Raw genomic sequence first — 17,626 nt, 5'->3', positions numbered from 1 at the left:
AGTTTTCCCGCACAAGACTTCAACATCTCTAACAATTCCCATTGCTGAAATAGTATCTCTATTAGCAAGTTTAATTGTGACATCAATATCTTCTAACTCAGCAGGTGCAATTTCATGCTTGATTTCTTTATACAAGTCATAAGGTATAACACTAGCACTAGCACCCATATCACATAAGCCATGATAACAATGATCTCCTATTTTAACAGAAATAACAGGCACGCCTACCACAGGTCTATGTTTATCTTTAGCATGAGGCTTAACAATTCTAGCAGTTTCACCGCAGAACTGAATAACATGCCCATCAATATTATCAGACAAGAGCTCTTTAACAATAGCAATATTAGGTTCAACTTTAACTTGCTCAGGAGGTGTATATGTTTTAATATTGCTTTTACGAACCACAGTTGAAGCTTTAGCATGATCCTTTATTCTAACAGGGAAAGGTGGTTTCTAAACATAAGAAGTAGGAACAATAGGATCATTATAAGTGACAGTCTTTTCTTCAACTTTAATAGGTGCAGCTACTTTTACTTCTATGGGAGGATGATATTTAAACCACTTCTCCTTAGGGAGATCAACATAAGTAGCAAAAGATTCACAGAAAGAAGCTACTATCTCAGAATCAAGTCCATATTTAGTGCTAAACTTACGGAAAATATCGGTATCCATAAAAGATTTAACACAATCAAACTTCGGTGTCATACCTGACTCCTTACCATTGTCGAGGTCCCAATATTCAGAGTTGCGTTTAATTCTTTCCAATAAATCCCATTTGAATTCAATAGTCTTCGTCATAAAAGAGCCAGCACAAGAAGTATCAAGCATGGTGCGATTGTTATCAGAAAGACGAGCATAAAACTTTTGAAGAATTGTTTCTCTTGGAAGCCCATGGTTGGGGCATGAATATAACATTAATTTAAGCCTCCCCCAAGCTTGAGCGATGCTTTCTCCTTCGCGAGGCCAAAAATTATATATATAGTTGCGATCACGATGAACAAGATGCATAGGGTAATACTTTTGATGAAATTCCAATTTCAATCTTCTATGGTTCCATGATCTCGTATCAACACATAGCCTATGCCATATCAATGCGTCTCCCTTCAAAGATAAAGGGAATACCTACTTCTTAGCAACATCATCGGGTATACATGCAAGCTTAAATAATCCGCAAACTTCATCCACATATATTAGGTGTTCATCACGATGCTTTGTTCCATCTCCTATAAAAGGATTAGCTAGCAGTTTTTCTATCATACCCGAATGATACTCATAAGGAATTTCATTTTCATATTCATTTTCAATAGGTTCATTAGGTTGAGGAGCAACTCTTTGCTCTACTGGTCAGGGTGAAGATACCCCGAACAAGCCCCTCAGAGGATTACTTTCCATAGTAACAAGTGATAGTAAATTTCAGCACACTATATAAATTTTTCCTTACCAAATTCCACCTACCAAAGGCGCTTCACTCCCCGGCAACGGCGCTAGAAAAGGGTCTTGATGACCCACAAGTATAGGGGATCTATCGTAGTCCTTTCGATAAGTAAGAGTGTCGAACCCAACGAGGAGCAGAAGGAAATGATAAACGGTTTTCAGCAAGGTATTCTCTGCAAGTACTGAAATAAGTGGTAACAGATAGTTTTGCGATAAGATAATTTGTAACGAGCAACAAGTAACAAAAGTAAATAAAGTGCAGCAAGGTGGCCCAATCCTTTTTGTAGCAAAGGACAAACCTGGACAAACTCTTATATAAGGAAAAAGCGCTCCCGAGGACACATGGGAATATCGTCAAGCTAGTTTTCATCACGTGCATATGATTCACGTTCGGTACTTTGATAATTTGACGTGTGGGTGGACCGGTGCTTGGGTGCTGTTCTTTCTTGAACAAGCATCCCTCTTATGATTAACCTCTATTGCAAGCATCCGCAACTACAACAAAATTATTAAGGTAAACCTAACCATAGCATGAAACATATGGATCCAAATCAGCCCCTTACGAAGCAACGCATAAACTAGGGTTTAAGCTTCTGTCACTCTAGCAACCCATCATCTACTTATTACTTCCTAATGCCTTCCTCTAGGCCCAAATAATGGTGAAGTGTTATGTAGTCAACGTTCACATAACACCACTAGAGGCTAGACAACATGCATCTCATCAAAATATCGAACGAATACCAAATTCACATGACTACTAATAGCAAGACTTCTCCCTTGTCCTCAGGAACAAACGTAACTACTCACAAAGCATAAACATGTTCATAATGAGAGGGGTATTAATATGCATAAAGGACCTGAACATATGGTCTTCCACCAATTAAACCAACTAGCATCAACTACAAGGAGTAATTAACACTACTAGCAACCTACTAGCAGCAATCCCGGACTTGAAGACAAGAATCGGATACAAGAGATGAACTAGGGTTTTGAGATGAGATGGTGCTGATGAAGATGTTGATGGAGATTGCCCTCTCCCGATGAGAGGAGCGTTGGTGATGACGATGGCGATGATTTCCCCCTCCGAGAGGTAAGTTTCCCCGGCAGAACAGCTCTGCCGGAGCTCTAGATTGGATCCGCCAAGGTTCCGCCTCATGGCGGCGGAGTTTCGTCCCAAAAGGTTGCTTCTTTTTTTTTCTCGACGTAAGACTTCATATAGGAAAAGATGGTCATCGGAGAGCCACAGGGGGCCCACGAGGTAGGGGGCGCGCCCTAGGGGGGGGGGGCCCACCCTCGTGAGCAGGGTGTGGGCCCCCTGGTCTTCATCTTTGGTGAGGATTTTCCATTATTTATTATAAGGTATTCCGTGGAGTTTCAGGACTTTTGGAGTTGTGCAGAATAGGTCTCTAATATTTGCTCCTTTTCCAGCCCAGAATTCCATCTGCCGGCATTCTCCCTCCTTATGTAAACCTTGTAAAATAAGAGAGAATAGCCATAAGTATTATGACATAATGTGAAATAACAGCCCATAATGCAATAAATATCGATATAAAAGCATGATGCAAACTGGACGTATCAGGTGCCCGATGTAGTGAATTCCATAATTTGCAGTGCCTTTCAAATAACGCAAAACTCTCTCTAGAGCTTTCCAGTGCACATCTCCTCGTTTTGAGACAAACCGAATCAGTTTGCTAACAGCAAAAGAGATGTCAGGTCTTGTAGCACTGGCTAAGTACATAAGCGAGCCAATAATCTGAGAATATTTCAATTGATCTCTAGCAATTCTTCGATTCTTTTGAAGTAACACACTTGCATCATTAGGTGTTGGAGAGAGCTTGCAGTCACTATAGCCAAAACGACTCAAGATCTTTTCCACATAGTGAAATTGAAGCAATGTAATCCCCCCATCATCATCTCTCAACAACTTGATGTTCAGAATGACATCAGCCACTCCAAAATCCTTCATCTCAAAACAGCGAGATAGGAAATTCTTGACCTCCTTAATAACATTCAGATTTTTTTCAAAAATCAGTATGTCATCAACATACAAGCAATAGATAACTCCCTCGCCCCCACCATGGCGATAGTATACACATTTTTCAGCTTCGTTCACAACAAAGCCTACAGCTGTTAAAGTTCTTTCAAACTTCTCATGCCACTATGGGTGCTTGCTTGAGTCCATACAAAGGCTTCAGCAACTTGCACACTTTTCTTTCCTGACCATCTAGTACAAACCCGTCTTGTTGTTCCATATAAATTTCCTCGTCCAACTTTCCATTTAGGAAAGCAGTCTTAACATCCATTTGATGAACGAGAAGACCATGCGAGGCAGCTAGTGAAAGTAGAACTCGAATAGTGGTCAGTCGAGCCACATGTGAGTAAGTATCAAAGAAGTCTTCACCTTCCTTTTGGGTATAACCCTTAGCCACGAGCCGATCCTTGTACTTTTCAATAGTACCATCAGGCCTAAGCTTCTTCTTGAATACCCATTTGCATCCTATAGGTTTGCACCCATGAGGACGATCAGTTATCTCCCAAGTTTCATTCATCAAGATGAAATCCATCTCGCTACGAACTGCTTGCTTCCAATAGTCAGCATCTTCAGATGCATAGGCCTCTGAAATATAACTGCGAGTGTCATCTATGAGATACACAAGAAAATCATCACCAAAGGACTTTGCAGTCCTCTGTCTCTTGCTCCTAGTAGGAACTTCATTGTTCTCCTCCACAGGACTTTCAAAGTGTTCTATCGAAATGGCAGGTTTGGTAATTGTAACTGGTTCCTGATTCGATGAACTAGGCATCTCCTCATTAGATGAGGTAGCCATATCCTTCATGGGAAAGATATCCTCAAAGAAAGTCGCATCATTCGACTCCATGATCATACCGACATACATGTTAGGTACCTCAGATTTTACAACCAAGAATCTGTGGCCAACGCTATGAAAAGCATATCCCAGGAAAACACAATCCGCAGTCTTTGGTCCAAGCTTCCGCTTCTTTGGAATTGGAACATTGACTTTCGCCAAACAACCCCATGTTCGTAGATAAGAGAGTTTTAACCTTTTCTTCTCCCATTCCTCGAATGGAGTTATCTCTTTGTTCTTTGTGGGAACTCGGTTTAGGACATGACATGCTGTCAATATCGCCTCCCCCACCATGCCTTGGAGAGACCCGATGTGTCTAACATGGCGTTAACCAAATCAGTTAGAGTACGGTTCTTTCTTTCGGCCACCCCATTTGACTGAGGTGAGTAGGGAGGCGTCCTCTCATGGATTATACCATGTTCCGCACAAAAAGCATCAAATTCATTGGAAAAATACTCTCCACCACAGTCGGACCTAAGCCTGTTGATTCTTCGATCAACTTGGTTTTCCACTTCAGCTTTATAGATCTTGAAAAAGTTCAAAGCCTCATCCTTAGATTTCAGAAGATACACACGGCAGTATCTAGTGGAGCCGTCAATTAACGTCATGAAATATTTCTTTCCACCTTTTGTCAAAACACCATTCATTTCACAAAGATCTGAATGTATGAGCTCTAGTGGTGCAAGATTTCTTGTTTCCACAGTCGTGTGTGACTTACGAGGTTGCTTAGCTTGCACACACACTTGACACTTGGATCCCTTGACAGTGGTGAAATTAGGAATTAAGTTCAACTTCGCTAGTCGCGACATGCAACCAAAATTAACATGACAAAGACGTGAATGCCACACATTTGATTCACTATTGTTGCAAATATGATTAACAACTTTATTGCAAACGTCTGATAAGGATAAACGAAACAGGCCTCCTGACTCATAGCCTTTACCAACAAAGGTTCCATACTTGGATATTACAAATTTATTCGACTCAAAGACAAGCTTGTAGCCATCTCTACACAGAAGAGATCCTCTAACAAGATTTTTATTGACGGAGGGGACATAATGCATGTTCTTCAGCCGCATGATCTTCCCCGAAGTAAACTTCAGATCGACCGTGCCAACACCACGAACATAAGCACTTGAACAACAGCTCAGTGCCTGCATCCGAGACCCCAAACTTGGACTCGAGTGGGTCCCACATATCTTTTCCATTATCAATTGACGCATAAGCATCAACTATGTTCTCACCAAGAACACTCAAGAGAGCAGCCTTAAAGAGTATCCATTTTCTGAAATGCTTGTTCCTGTTGGGCATCAAACTCCCCTTCAGGCTTGCCAAGCGTGGCGTCATAGCAACTCATGGTTTGAAACCACAAGACTGCTCTCATGTGCCACCTCTTATAGTGGATACCCTCAAACATAGGAGGTGTTGGGGATATTACTACTGGACCTAAACAGGCCAGGAGTAGCCAGATTTACTTTATGAAGATTAGAAGCCCATGAAGATGTAAGAATGATGGCGATTTACGAAGGCCCAAGGCCCAAAGGCAAGTTAGGGCCTGTAGATGTAAACCGACCTTATTATGTAACTTGCATTGTAAGATAGGAAGGATAGAGACCAAGCCGGAGACGTTTATGATCCGGCCTCGGGACTCTATAAACCGGCGGGCGTCAACCTATGTATATAAAGGGACGACCCGGCAGCGGTTTAGGGACGACACAACAACTCGAGATCCAGGCAAGCAGATTCGCTCCCTGGTCATCGAAATCTCAGCAATACCAACGCAACTAGACGTATGCTTTTACCTTCATCGAAGGGGCCGAACTAGTATAAAAACCCTCGTGTCCCTTGTCCGGTTTAACCCCTTTAAGCTAACCCGTAGCGATGGCTCCACGACTAAGTCCTTTCACGAGGACATCTGCCGTGACAAAACCACAACATGAGGTCTCATGGAAGCAGCAAAACCACTTGGGGTAAATTGCATATAATAAGGTTTTTGGATTGTTGGAAGTATGAGCAATTTACCGAATGATTTTAGCAGAAATACTAGATAAAGCATGACCAGTATAGTAGTGATAAAACAAGCCATGCGATTTGACAAAGAGAAGGTAAACAACATCTTCATATATGAACTGTAACTAAACATATCTAGAGCAGACAGTATAGCAAGTTGCATATATGAAATAGAGTCTAACATATCTAGGGCAAATACTAGAACAAGGAACTGTAGCAGGACCTCTAATAGAAAGGAGAAGAACACGTACGGGACAGCAGCAGCAGAAGCGCTGGACTTGGGGTCGGTGTCCTCGCCTGCCATGTTGTCGAGAAGGTCGTGGATGTCGGGGAAGAAGTCGTCGTCGAGAAAGTAGTCGTTGGCGACTGGATCGTCCGTGATGAAGCAGCCAGTAGTCGTGCTGAGCACTCCCCAAAAACCTTATCACCCTTCTCCCGTACAGGACTCAAAAGATGCGGTTTCGGAGGCCTACTGTCCCGACGTGCGGTGCACGCCGCAAGCCGGGATGAGGAAGACAGCAGCAACTCAAAGATGGAACCGATGGCGAGGGAAGGAGTAGTTCTGGTGTGTCTCTCTGGGAGGAGCAACCTCCCTTTTATAGGCGCAAGAGAAGGAGGCGAGAGGGCAGCGACGGGAGGTGAAACGAAGAGACGAGATGAAGCGAATAGCCAGCAGCCGAAGGGCTGCACCGTTCGCATTTGAACTCCACTTTCGCAAAATCTTTTCAGCTTTTGTGTGACCTTTCGTATACCCGTAGTGCGTGGCAAAAATTTAGACATCATCTCAGCTCATTCCCGCAACCCGCGGCACGTCGTGACGAGGCGTGGCGTGGCGTGGCGAGGCGGGCGGTGGAGGAGGAGCGCGTGTGGATGTCCCTCTTGTTCTCATGCTCATACAAGTGGGGAAAGAACCTCCCTCATAAAAAGGTCCAACTCCCTCTAAACTAGCAATGTGAGACTAAAATTTAGTTCTACCTCTTACCTTGCATGAATGGGCTGCGTGGCCTCTAGGATTTATTAATAATTTCTGAAACTGCTATTGGGCTAGGCCCAAAGTAGACAAAATTCCAGCAATCCTCCACCAGATCCCAGAGGCACACAAAAATTGCCTTTGGTTCCAAAACACCGTTTTATATACCGGTACTGCAGTGAAGACTGTTAAGTTGAACTTCCACCTAGAACTCTATGCTACACTAGTAAGCAACTTGAACAGTGGACTGGGCCTTGAACTGAAAGTTTTCTGCGAATCTAGCTTCACATAAAGCGTTAACCGATACGTGGCTACCGTGGGTCTTCCCCGCGGGTGGAGCTTATGCGTCATACTCCATGACCTTTCATGGGTTTACTAGAGAGAACCCTACTCTCATAGATTGCGACGTTTGACAATCAGACTCATATAGGTGTGTTCTTCAAAAGATGTTCTGCAGGACAACATCTCTGCTTAAATAAGCCACTTAGAACACATTAATATATACATCAACCTGCCATGCAGATTAGGAGAGTATTGCATCTTCATGGAGTGGTATTGTGAATAGTAAGGATACTCTCCTCTCAGTTGACCAATAGTTTGTCTTCCACATCTAATTCACGGGATCTCCGATCACAAAGAATAGGTTACCACTGTGAACAACTCATATTGTGGGTCTCATACCCATCTCGCTCGATGCATTATCTATCACATTACGTGATAGACCCTTAGTAAAAGGATCTGTCAGATTTTTAGACATTTGGATATAATCCAATGCAATAAATCCGGAGTTTTTCATTTTCCTGACAGACTTTAACCTTCTTTGTACGTGTATTGATGACTTCATGTTATCCTTTGAGCTTCTCACTTTTGTGATCACAGTTTGATTGTCGTAGTTCATAAGGATATCCGGTACAGGTTTCTCAACAACCGGCAAGTCTTTCAAGAGCCGACGAAGTCAATCTGCTTCGACTGTAGCTGTATCTAGTGCTGTGAGGTCTACTTCCATTGTTGACCTCGTTAAGATGGTCTGCTTGCAAGACTTCCAAGAAACAGCGCCACCTCCATGAGTGAATACATATCCGCTCGTGACCTTTATCTCATCAGCACCTGAGATCCAGTTTGAGTCACTATACCCTTCAAGCACCTTTGGGTGCCCGGTGTAGTGAATTCCATAATTTGCAGTGCCTTTCAAATAATGCAAAACTCTCTCTAGAGCTTTCCAATGCACATCTCCTGGTTTTGAGACAAACCGACTCAGTTTGCTAACAGCAAAAGAGATGTCAGGTCTTGTAGCACTGGCTAAGTACATAAGCGAGCCAATAATCTGAGAATATTTCAATTGATCTCTAGCAATTCTTAAATTCTTTCGAAGTAACACACTTGCATCATAAGGTGTTGGAGAGAGCTTGCAGTCACTATAGCCAAAGCGACTCAAGATCTTTTCCACATAGTGAGATTGAAGCAATGTAATCCCACCATCATCGTCTCTCAACAACTTGATGTTCAGAATGACATCAGCCACTCCTAAATCCTTCATCTCAAAATAGCGAGATAGGAAATTCTTGACCGCCTTAATAACATTCAGATTTGTTCCGAAATTCAGTATGTCATCAACATACAAGCAAAGGATAACTCCCTCGCCCCCACCATGGCGATAGTATACACATTTGTCAGCAACTTGCACAGTTTTCCTTCCTGGCCATCTAGTACAAACCTGTCTGGTTGTTCCATATAAATTTCCTCGTCCAACTCTCCATTTAGGAAAGTAGTCTTAACATCCATTTGATGAACGAGAAGACCATGCGAGGCAGTTAGTGAAAGTAGAACTCGAATAGTGGTCAGTCGAGCCACAGGTGAGTAAGTATCAAAGAAGTCTTCACCTTCCTTTTGGGTATAACCCTTAGCCACGAGCCGAGCCTTGTACTTTTCAATAGTACCATCAGGCCTAAGCTTCTTCTTGAATACCCATTTGCATCCTATAGGTTTGCACCCATAAAGACGATCAGTTATCTCCCAAGTTTCATTCGCCAAGATGGAATCCATCTCGCTACGAATTGCTTCCCTCCAATAGTCAGCATCTTCAGATGCATAGGCCTCTGAAATAGAACCGGGAGTGTCATCTATGAGATACACAAGAAAATCATCACCAAAGGACTTTGCAGTCCTTTGTCTCTTGCTCCTAGTAGGAACTTCATTGTTCTCCTCCACAGGACTTTCAAAGTGTTCTATCGAAATGGCAGGTTTGGTAATTGTAACTGGTTCCTGATTCGATGAACTAGGCATCTCCTGATTAGATGAGGTAGCCATATCCTTCATGGGAAAGATATCTTCAAATAAAGTCGCATCATTCGACTCGATGATCGTACCGACATGCATTTCATGTACCTCAGATTTTACAATCAAGAATCTGTAGCCAACACTATGAAAAGCATATCCCAGGAAAACACAATCCATAGTCTTTGGTCCAAGCTTTCGCTTCGTTGGAATTGGAACATTGACTTTCGCCAAACAACCCCATGTTCGTAGATAAGAGAGTTTTAACCTTTTCTTCTCCCATTCCTCGAATGGAGTTATCTCTTTGTTCTTTATGGGAATTCGGTTTAGGACATGACATGTTGTCAATATCGCCTCCCCCCACCATGCCTTGGAGAGACCCGGTGTGTCTAACATGGCGTTAACCAAATCAGTTAGAGTACGGTTCTTTCTTTCGGCCACCCCATTTGACTGAGGTAAGTAGGGAGGCGTCATCTCATGGATTATACCATGTTCCGCATAAAAAGCATCAAATTCATTGGAAAAATACTCTCCACCATGGTCGGACCTAAGCCTCTTGATTCTTCGATCAACTTGGTTTTCCACTTCAGCTTTATAGATCTTGAAAAAGTTCAAAGCCCCATCCTTAGATTTCAGAAGATACACACGGCAATATCTAGTGGAGTCGTCAATTAACATCATGAAATATCTCTTTCCACCTTTTGTCAAAACACCATTCATTTCACAAAGACCTGCATGTATGAGCTCTACTGGTGCAAGATTTCTCGTTTCCGCAGTCGTGTGTGACTTACGAGGTTGCTTAGCTTGCACACACACTTGAAACTTGGATCCCTTGACATTGGTGAAATTAGGGGATTAAGTTCAACTTCGCTAGTCGTGACATGCAACCAAAATTAACATGAAAAAGACGTGAATGCCACACATTTGATTAACTATTGTTGCAAATATGATTAACAACTTTATTGCAAACGTCTGATAAGTATAAACGAAACAAGTCTAAGGTAGCAAAGTTTCTCCACGAAGGAGGAAGCTTAGTGATGATACCTCCGACTGCATCCGAGACCCCAAACTTGGTTGATTCCCGCAACCCGCGCAGCGCGACGAGGCGGGCGACGGAGGAGGAGCGCGCGTGAATGCCCCTCTTGTTCTCATGCTCATACAAGTGGGGAAAGAACCTTCCTTATAAAGAGGTTCAACTCTCTCTAAACTAGCAATGTGTGACTAAACTTTAGTTTCACCTCTTACCTTACACGAATGGGCTGCGTGGGCCTTTAGGATTTATTAAGGATATCTGAAACTGCTATTGTGCTAGGCCCAAAGTAGGCAAAATTGCAGCAGCTGACTCCTCTAGGCACTATGTAGTGGGAGGTACGTTGATCTAGTCAGTTCTGTAGTCGTCACTGGGATTTGGATGTGGCTTGCAACCGCAGTGTCGCGGCTTTTTTGCTCTTTGCCCCGTCTGCCTTGGCTTCTTGGCTGGAGATTGGGCAAGACGAGTTCTCTCATTCTCGATTCTAGTAGGTGGGGATTAGTGTGCTATTCCTTGTCTTTTGGCATGGTATTTGTCGTTTGGTGTTGTACTGACGGCTTGGCCCTATGAATGGTGATACACGCATTCATGGTGTATTCTAGAAAAAAAAACTCTCCAGATCTTACAGGTCGCCCCATTTTTCTGTGCTGACTTGGCTTGCCATGTAGATGACTTAATTCCAATGGCATCGTTTTTTTCGTTCGGTTCGCTTCGGGTTTTTTTTTCAAAGTGTTAGATCTGATACGACCTCACGCACCTGCACTCCAAGGTGGCTTCCCTCCTCCGCAGCCCTCCCGGCGGCACGGGCTCCTCTTCTGCCGCCGCCAGCGACTGACTCTCCGCCACCATCTCCTCCCATGCGGTGGCCCTCAACCCCACTTCAAGGGAAAATGGGACTCGGTCTATGATCTGCAAGCTAGGGAAGCAAGGTGGCGACAAGTGCAAAAAATGGGTGCACGTTAATTGGTTTCCGTATATTGCTTTCGGTGTCTGGTCCGGATATCAACTGATCAGATTCGAAGAAATCATTCAGTCAAGCCAGTCATATGCATGCAATTCTTTGTGTCAAATCTTCATGGGCAGTTAGAGTTGGGCATGCATGATTGGGCGCTCGATTCCATCTGGTGGGAAAGTTGACGCACGTTCCCGTTTGGGGAAATATCTCGGCGTGAGTGGGAAATAAGTAACACAATCTTCCATCAGAAGCAACCTGACGGTCTTATAGTACTACAATTTACTGCTTCAACAAGAGGTGTTCTAGACGCATGTTAAGATCTTTAGGGTTCAAAGATTCACTGCTTCTGTTGAAATTTCGCTTGGCATCGGATTCGTGCACATCCATCCATGCATGCATGTCGCCCTCGCGCGCCAGAGACTTGGAGCACCCGACGACTCGTCGCTGACCGCGGGTCCTATACATACCCCTGGGCGCCATGGCCACCATAAGCCCGCACGGCAAAGCTCGCAGCTGCTCGCAGTTTCCCTTTCTCCGACAGTGCTGGGGCGGTTGGCAATGGCGCACAGGGTCCTGGAGCTGACGCTCGTCTCGGCGAGAGACCTGCCGAACGTGAACCTCTTCAGCGGCATGCAGGTGTACGCCGTGGCGTCCGTCTACGGCGACCCTCGCACGCGGCAGCGGACCCTCACCGACCGCGACGGCGAGACGGACCCGGCGTGGAACCACACGGTCTGGTTCGCCGTCTCGCCCACGGCCGCCGCCGCGGGGCGCGCCTACCTCCACGTGCTCCTCCGCACCGAGCGCTACTTCGCCGGTTCGTTCGGCTTCGGCGACCGCGACGTCGGCGAGGTGTTCATACTCGTCGCCGACCTGCTCGCGGGCGCCTGCGCTGCCGGAGGAGGCACCCCGTGGCGGTGCGCGTCGTACCCGGTCCGGAAGGCGCAGAGCAACAGGCACTGCGGCACGCTCAGCATCGCGTACCGCCTCGGCCCCGTGGTGGCGCCGCCGCTGGAACCCGATTGCCCGGCGGTCATGCCGCCGTGCCGGCCGGCGCGAAGGAACTTCAACTGGAACGGTCACTTCGCGCTGGGGCTCGGTTCGGGGCTGCTCGGTGGAGGCTTCGCGGGCACGACGACGGCGGCATATAGATCCAGGTAGGAGGCCGCGCGCGTCGTCGGAGACTCGGAGGGTTGGCCTTCCAGTACAATATTCACATACAGGATACATAAGTAGTACTACGTCAAGCATGAATAATAGTGTATCATCAGATTTGATGGAGATGTGTTATGTGTATGTTGGTTTTCTGTTAAAATTGCGCTGGAGTTTACTCCTCTGTGTGCCTCCGTTGTTGGCTTTTGAATGCCGGAACAAATCCACCAGGAGCCGATGTACGTACGCGGTACGTCGGGACAAAGATGGTCAGTACCTCGGGTCCTTGGCTGTGGTTTTTGATGGACTAGAGTGGACGCCCTCAGTCTTGAAGCTCAAACATGCAATGAAGTGTTGGCCCTGGCTAAGGATCTCAATTTATCGAGTATTTAACCAAAAACTACCACAATTGACGGAAACGTGACGAAAAACTACCACTTTACGTTTTGTGCGAAAAACTACCACTTTTTGTCTAATCTTTGACTAAAAACTACCATGTCAGAAAAGCGCCCGATTCGCCTCTTCTAAACACCTTTCTGACAGGATGGGCCCACCTGTCAGCTTTAGTTTGGAGTGAAATAAGAGATAGAGCTAGAGATTTTGCAAGAGTTAGTTTTCGTTTTGAGAATAGGGAGACAAACCTTGAAGCTCACGCCTTAGCGAACGCGGCTTCGTCGCTCCCTGCAGGTCGCCACATGTGGCTAGGGATCCTACCAGACTTCATTTGTATTCCTTCTATTTTGAACGTTGAATAAATCCCAAGTTCACCTAAAAAAGAAAAACTAGTTTTTTTTAGGGGTGAAGGACACTTTATTGATTAATTGGGAAGTTCAAAGGAATACAAAAAGGGTCATGTGGATAGCCCAGCCACAAGTGACGACCCTGGTTAAGAGAAACCGAAAATTTAACCAAGCTATGAGCTTCTTTGTTTGTGTCCCTACCTTCGAAGATGATATCACATGCTTAAAAAAACTTGCTGGTTCGCATTGATCTCTTGAACTATTGCACCGTTCTTCCCTCGTGAGCCATGCTTTATATAACTGACAACACTCCCACTATCACATGAGATGATGATTCTTCCTAGATTCAGATCTTGGGCAAGTGCTTGAGCTTCTCTACATGCTAGTGTTTCAAGACAGGCTGGGTCATTGATGCCTAGAAAAAACATCGCCGAGGACCCTAAGAGAAGGCCCTTGTCATCGCGGCATACAACAGAGGATGCACCCATGAAGCCATCTCGGGAGAGCCCTCCGTCCACATTGATCTTAAACATCTCTGCTGGAGGAGGCGTCCAAACCTGGTGCAGCCGAACATTTGCAGAGGGAATAGGTCTCATCGGTCTAGGGGCATTCTTGATGCTCTCCAATTCAGCAATGAAGCGTTGAATGAACTTATGTGTGGCCAGATGATTTTGAAAAATAGACTCATGGATGGCCTTCCGCCTTGCTGTCCATATAGCCTAGAGAGTCACCGTAAGGGTGACAAACTTGTCATGTGATAAAGTATCCATCATCCCAAAGAGCCAATGTTTTGTGCTTTGGGCCGTTGTAGCAATTAAGTACTCAGCTAGTGAATCGTGTTTCCTAATGATGGGTCGGCCCATATCAGCAGACACGTGGGCGCCAGCACCCCAACGCAGAAGGCGCCGGTTGGAAGGTCTCTACATCTCGCATCAATTCATATAGTTCCCGCGTTGAGTTACAACCCTGTTGTCAAAGAAAAATACTGGGGAAAGACGGGAGCCAATATGACGCTCCCAGCGTCAAATTAGTTGCGAAACAAACAGGAGTGCTGTAGTTGGCCGACCTACTTGTAGTTAATGTGACGCCACCCGGTTTTGTTTTGTTTTTGTTTATTTTCTATCTCCTTTTTAAGTTTTTCTTCTCATTTATCGATTTCTTTTTTTAATAAATGTACAAAATTGAAAAATGTTCAGAATTTTATTTTTTTAGAAATTTCAAAAAATATTGGACTTTAATTTTTTGTTCATGTCTTTCAATATTATTCATTCTTTTACAAAGTTTCACATTTTTCAAAAATTGTAAAAAAATTCCAATAAATAATCAAAAGGTTAAAAAAATCTTCATATTTCGAAATTTTTCCTATGTTCGAAATTTTGTTCCTAATTTCAAAAAATTGTTCGTTTTTCAGTGAATTTTGAACGTTTAATTGTTTTTTGTAATTTTCAGAAAATGTTCACACTAAAAAATTGTTCGTGTATTTAATTTTATATTCATTTTATTGTGTTTTAAAAAAAATTCTATTGCCAAATAAATCATATTTTCTCAAAAAAAATGTCCGGACCTATAAAAAATTGTTTTCGTTTAAAAAATATTTAGCATTTCAAAATTGTTCACCATTTTCAAAAAATATTTCAAAAAATAATGCCAAATGACGATGCTTCAATGTGTTCTTGAACATTTCACGATTCATGTAAATCTTCAGAAAACATCAGTTTTATTGTCTATGAGCAGGACTTGTCGAGTATGAGGTCCCAAGTTCAATCACCAGAAACCATCACGTTCCGGTTTGGAGAAATATATCTCGCGTCAGTGGGAAATAAGTAGCGCAATCTTTCATCCGAAGCAACCTATCAGTCTTATAATACAATTTACTGGTTCAACCAGAGGTGTTCTAGATGCATGTTAAGATCTTTGAGAGAAGTGCATATTACACCCCCCAACTCTAGCCCTAGTCTAATATACACCCCCAACTTCAATACCATCTAATATACATTCCCCAACTCTCAAAACAATAATTCAACCAACCCCTCCCTCTTGACCGGTTTTGACCCAGTTTGACCGGTTTTGACTGAGTGAACAGTAAAAATGAAATTTTAAAAACCATAAATACTTTTTTTTGGAAAAAATTCAAAAAAGTTCCAAGTTTTTTTCACCGTATGAACAGTAAATTTTAAAAAATCACCTTTTCATGCTTCATCATGTTTGGACACCTGAGTAAATTCGAGATGTCCGTAAATTCGATTTTTTTTCAAAATTTCAGCTTGGTGAACAGTAAAATTGATTTTTTGTAAAAAAACCCTTTTTGCATGGATGATGTTTGAGCGCGTGGTGATTTTTTTTGGATTTTTTCCCGAATTACTGTTCACCATGCTGAAAATTTTGAATTTTTTTCGAATTTACAGACATCTCAAATTTACTCACGTGTCCAAACATGCTGAAAAGGTGATTTTTTTTTAATTTACTGTTCACGCGGTGAAAAAACTTGGAACTTTTTTGAATTTTTTCAAAAAAAGTATTTTTGTTTTTTAAGTTTTTATTTTTTACTGTTCACTCAGTCAAAACCGGTTAAACTGGGTCAAAACCGGTCAACAGGGAGGGGAGGGTTGAATTCTAGCCGATTTTGAGAGTTGGGGGTGTATTTTAAACGGTATTGGAGTTGAGGGGTGTATATTAGACTAGGGCTAGAGTTGGGTGTGTAATATGCACTTCTCTCAAGATCTTTGGGGTTCAAAATCTAGAATTTTGTGTGTCCAATTTCAGCAACAATGCTGTTGCGTAGAATCTGTTGAAATTTTCCTTGGCATCAGATTCGTGCACATCCATGCATGCATGTAGCCCTCGCACCAGACTTGGAGCAGCCGACGACTCGTCGCTGACCGCAAGCCCCGCCCGAGTCTATACATACCCCCGCGCGCCCGCCATGGCCACCATAAGGCATAAGCCCGTACGGCGAAGCTCGCAGCTGCTAGCCACCACGTAGTTTCCCTTTCTCCGACAGTGCTGGGGCGGTTAGCAATGGCGCACAGGGTCCTGGAGCTGACGCTCGTCTCGGCGAGCAACCTGCCGAGCGTGAACCTGTTCAGCGGCTTGCAGGTGTACGCCGTCGCGTCCGACTACGGTGACCCTCGCACGCGCCAGCGCACCCTCACCGACCACGAGGGCGAGACGGAGCCGGCGTGGAACCACACGGTCTGGTTCGCCGTCTCGCCCACGGCCGCCGCCGCAGGGCGCGCCTACCTCCACGTGCTCCTCCGCACCGAGCGCTACTTCGCCGGTTCGTTTGGCTTCGGCGACCGCAACGTCGGCGAGGTGTTCATCCCCGTCGCCGACCTGCTCGCGGGCGCCTGCGCCGCCGGAGGAGGCACCCCATGGCGGCGCGCGTCGTACCCCGGTCCGGAAGGCGCAGAGCAGCAGGCACCGCGGCACGCTCAACATTGCGTACTGCCTGGGCCCCGTGGTGGTGCCCCCCTCGGAACCCGATTGCCAGGCGGTCATGCCGCCGTGCCGACCGGCGCGGAGGAATTTCAATTGGAACGGTCGCTTTGCGCTGGGGCTCAGCGGAGGCTTCGCGGGCACGGCGGCATATAGATCCGGGTAGGAGGCCGCGTCGTCGGAGACTCGGAGTACAATATTCACATACATGATATATAAGTACTACTACGTCAAGCATGAATAATACTGTATCATTAGATTTGATGGAGATGCGTATGGTCTTTTTCTGTTAAAATTACGCTGAAGTTTACTCCACTGTGTACCTCTGTTGTCAGTTTTTGAATGCCGCAACAAATCCACTAGAAGCCGATGTACGTACTACTCCCTCTGTTCCTAAATATTTATGTTTCTAAAGATTTCAACAAGTGATTACATATGAAGCAAAATGAGTGAATCTATACTCTAAAATATGTTTATATACATCCATATGTGATAGTCTATTTGAAATCTATAGAAAAACAAATATTTAAGAACGAAGGGAGTACGTGCAAAGCTAAGAGCATCTCCACTCGCCCCCTGTAAAGATTGGTTTAAGCGTATGCCTAGCAGGGACGCGCTGCGTGTTTTATATAGAGCCTGCTAGGGTTTACAAGATTCAGTTGGTTAGGTTGTGAATTGATCTCCAAGTTAGCTATACAAGATAGAGATCATCACAACAACCTACCGCCTGGACAGGGGCGGAGCCAGGGGGACGAGCAG

At 44.5% G+C, this 17,626-nt stretch overlaps 1 protein-coding gene across 1 annotated transcript; it reads left to right on the top strand.

The window, feature by feature from the left end:
• The first annotated feature begins 12,064 nt into the window (after positions 1-12,064).
• Positions 12,065-12,796, top strand: LOC119358998 (protein SRC2-like). Its single transcript, XM_037625361.1, has one exon. It carries the CDS (start codon positions 12,099-12,101, stop codon positions 12,699-12,701), a length of 603 nt encoding a protein of 200 aa, XP_037481258.1. The 5' UTR covers positions 12,065-12,098; the 3' UTR covers positions 12,702-12,796.
• The last annotated feature ends 4,830 nt before the right edge of the window (positions 12,797-17,626 follow it).

This window comes from Triticum dicoccoides, chromosome 2A (assembly GCF_002162155.2).
Source record: "Triticum dicoccoides isolate Atlit2015 ecotype Zavitan chromosome 2A, WEW_v2.0, whole genome shotgun sequence".
Classification (NCBI taxonomy): domain Eukaryota; kingdom Viridiplantae; phylum Streptophyta; class Magnoliopsida; order Poales; family Poaceae; genus Triticum; species Triticum dicoccoides.
This window is presented reverse-complemented; position numbering and strand designations above follow the sequence as displayed.

Bases quoted from the DNA above. Each gene is read 5' to 3' on its own strand.
- LOC119358998 (XM_037625361.1), top strand. From the start codon at position 12,099: ATGGCGCACAGGGTCCTGGAGCTGACGCTCGTCTCGGCGAGAGACCTG.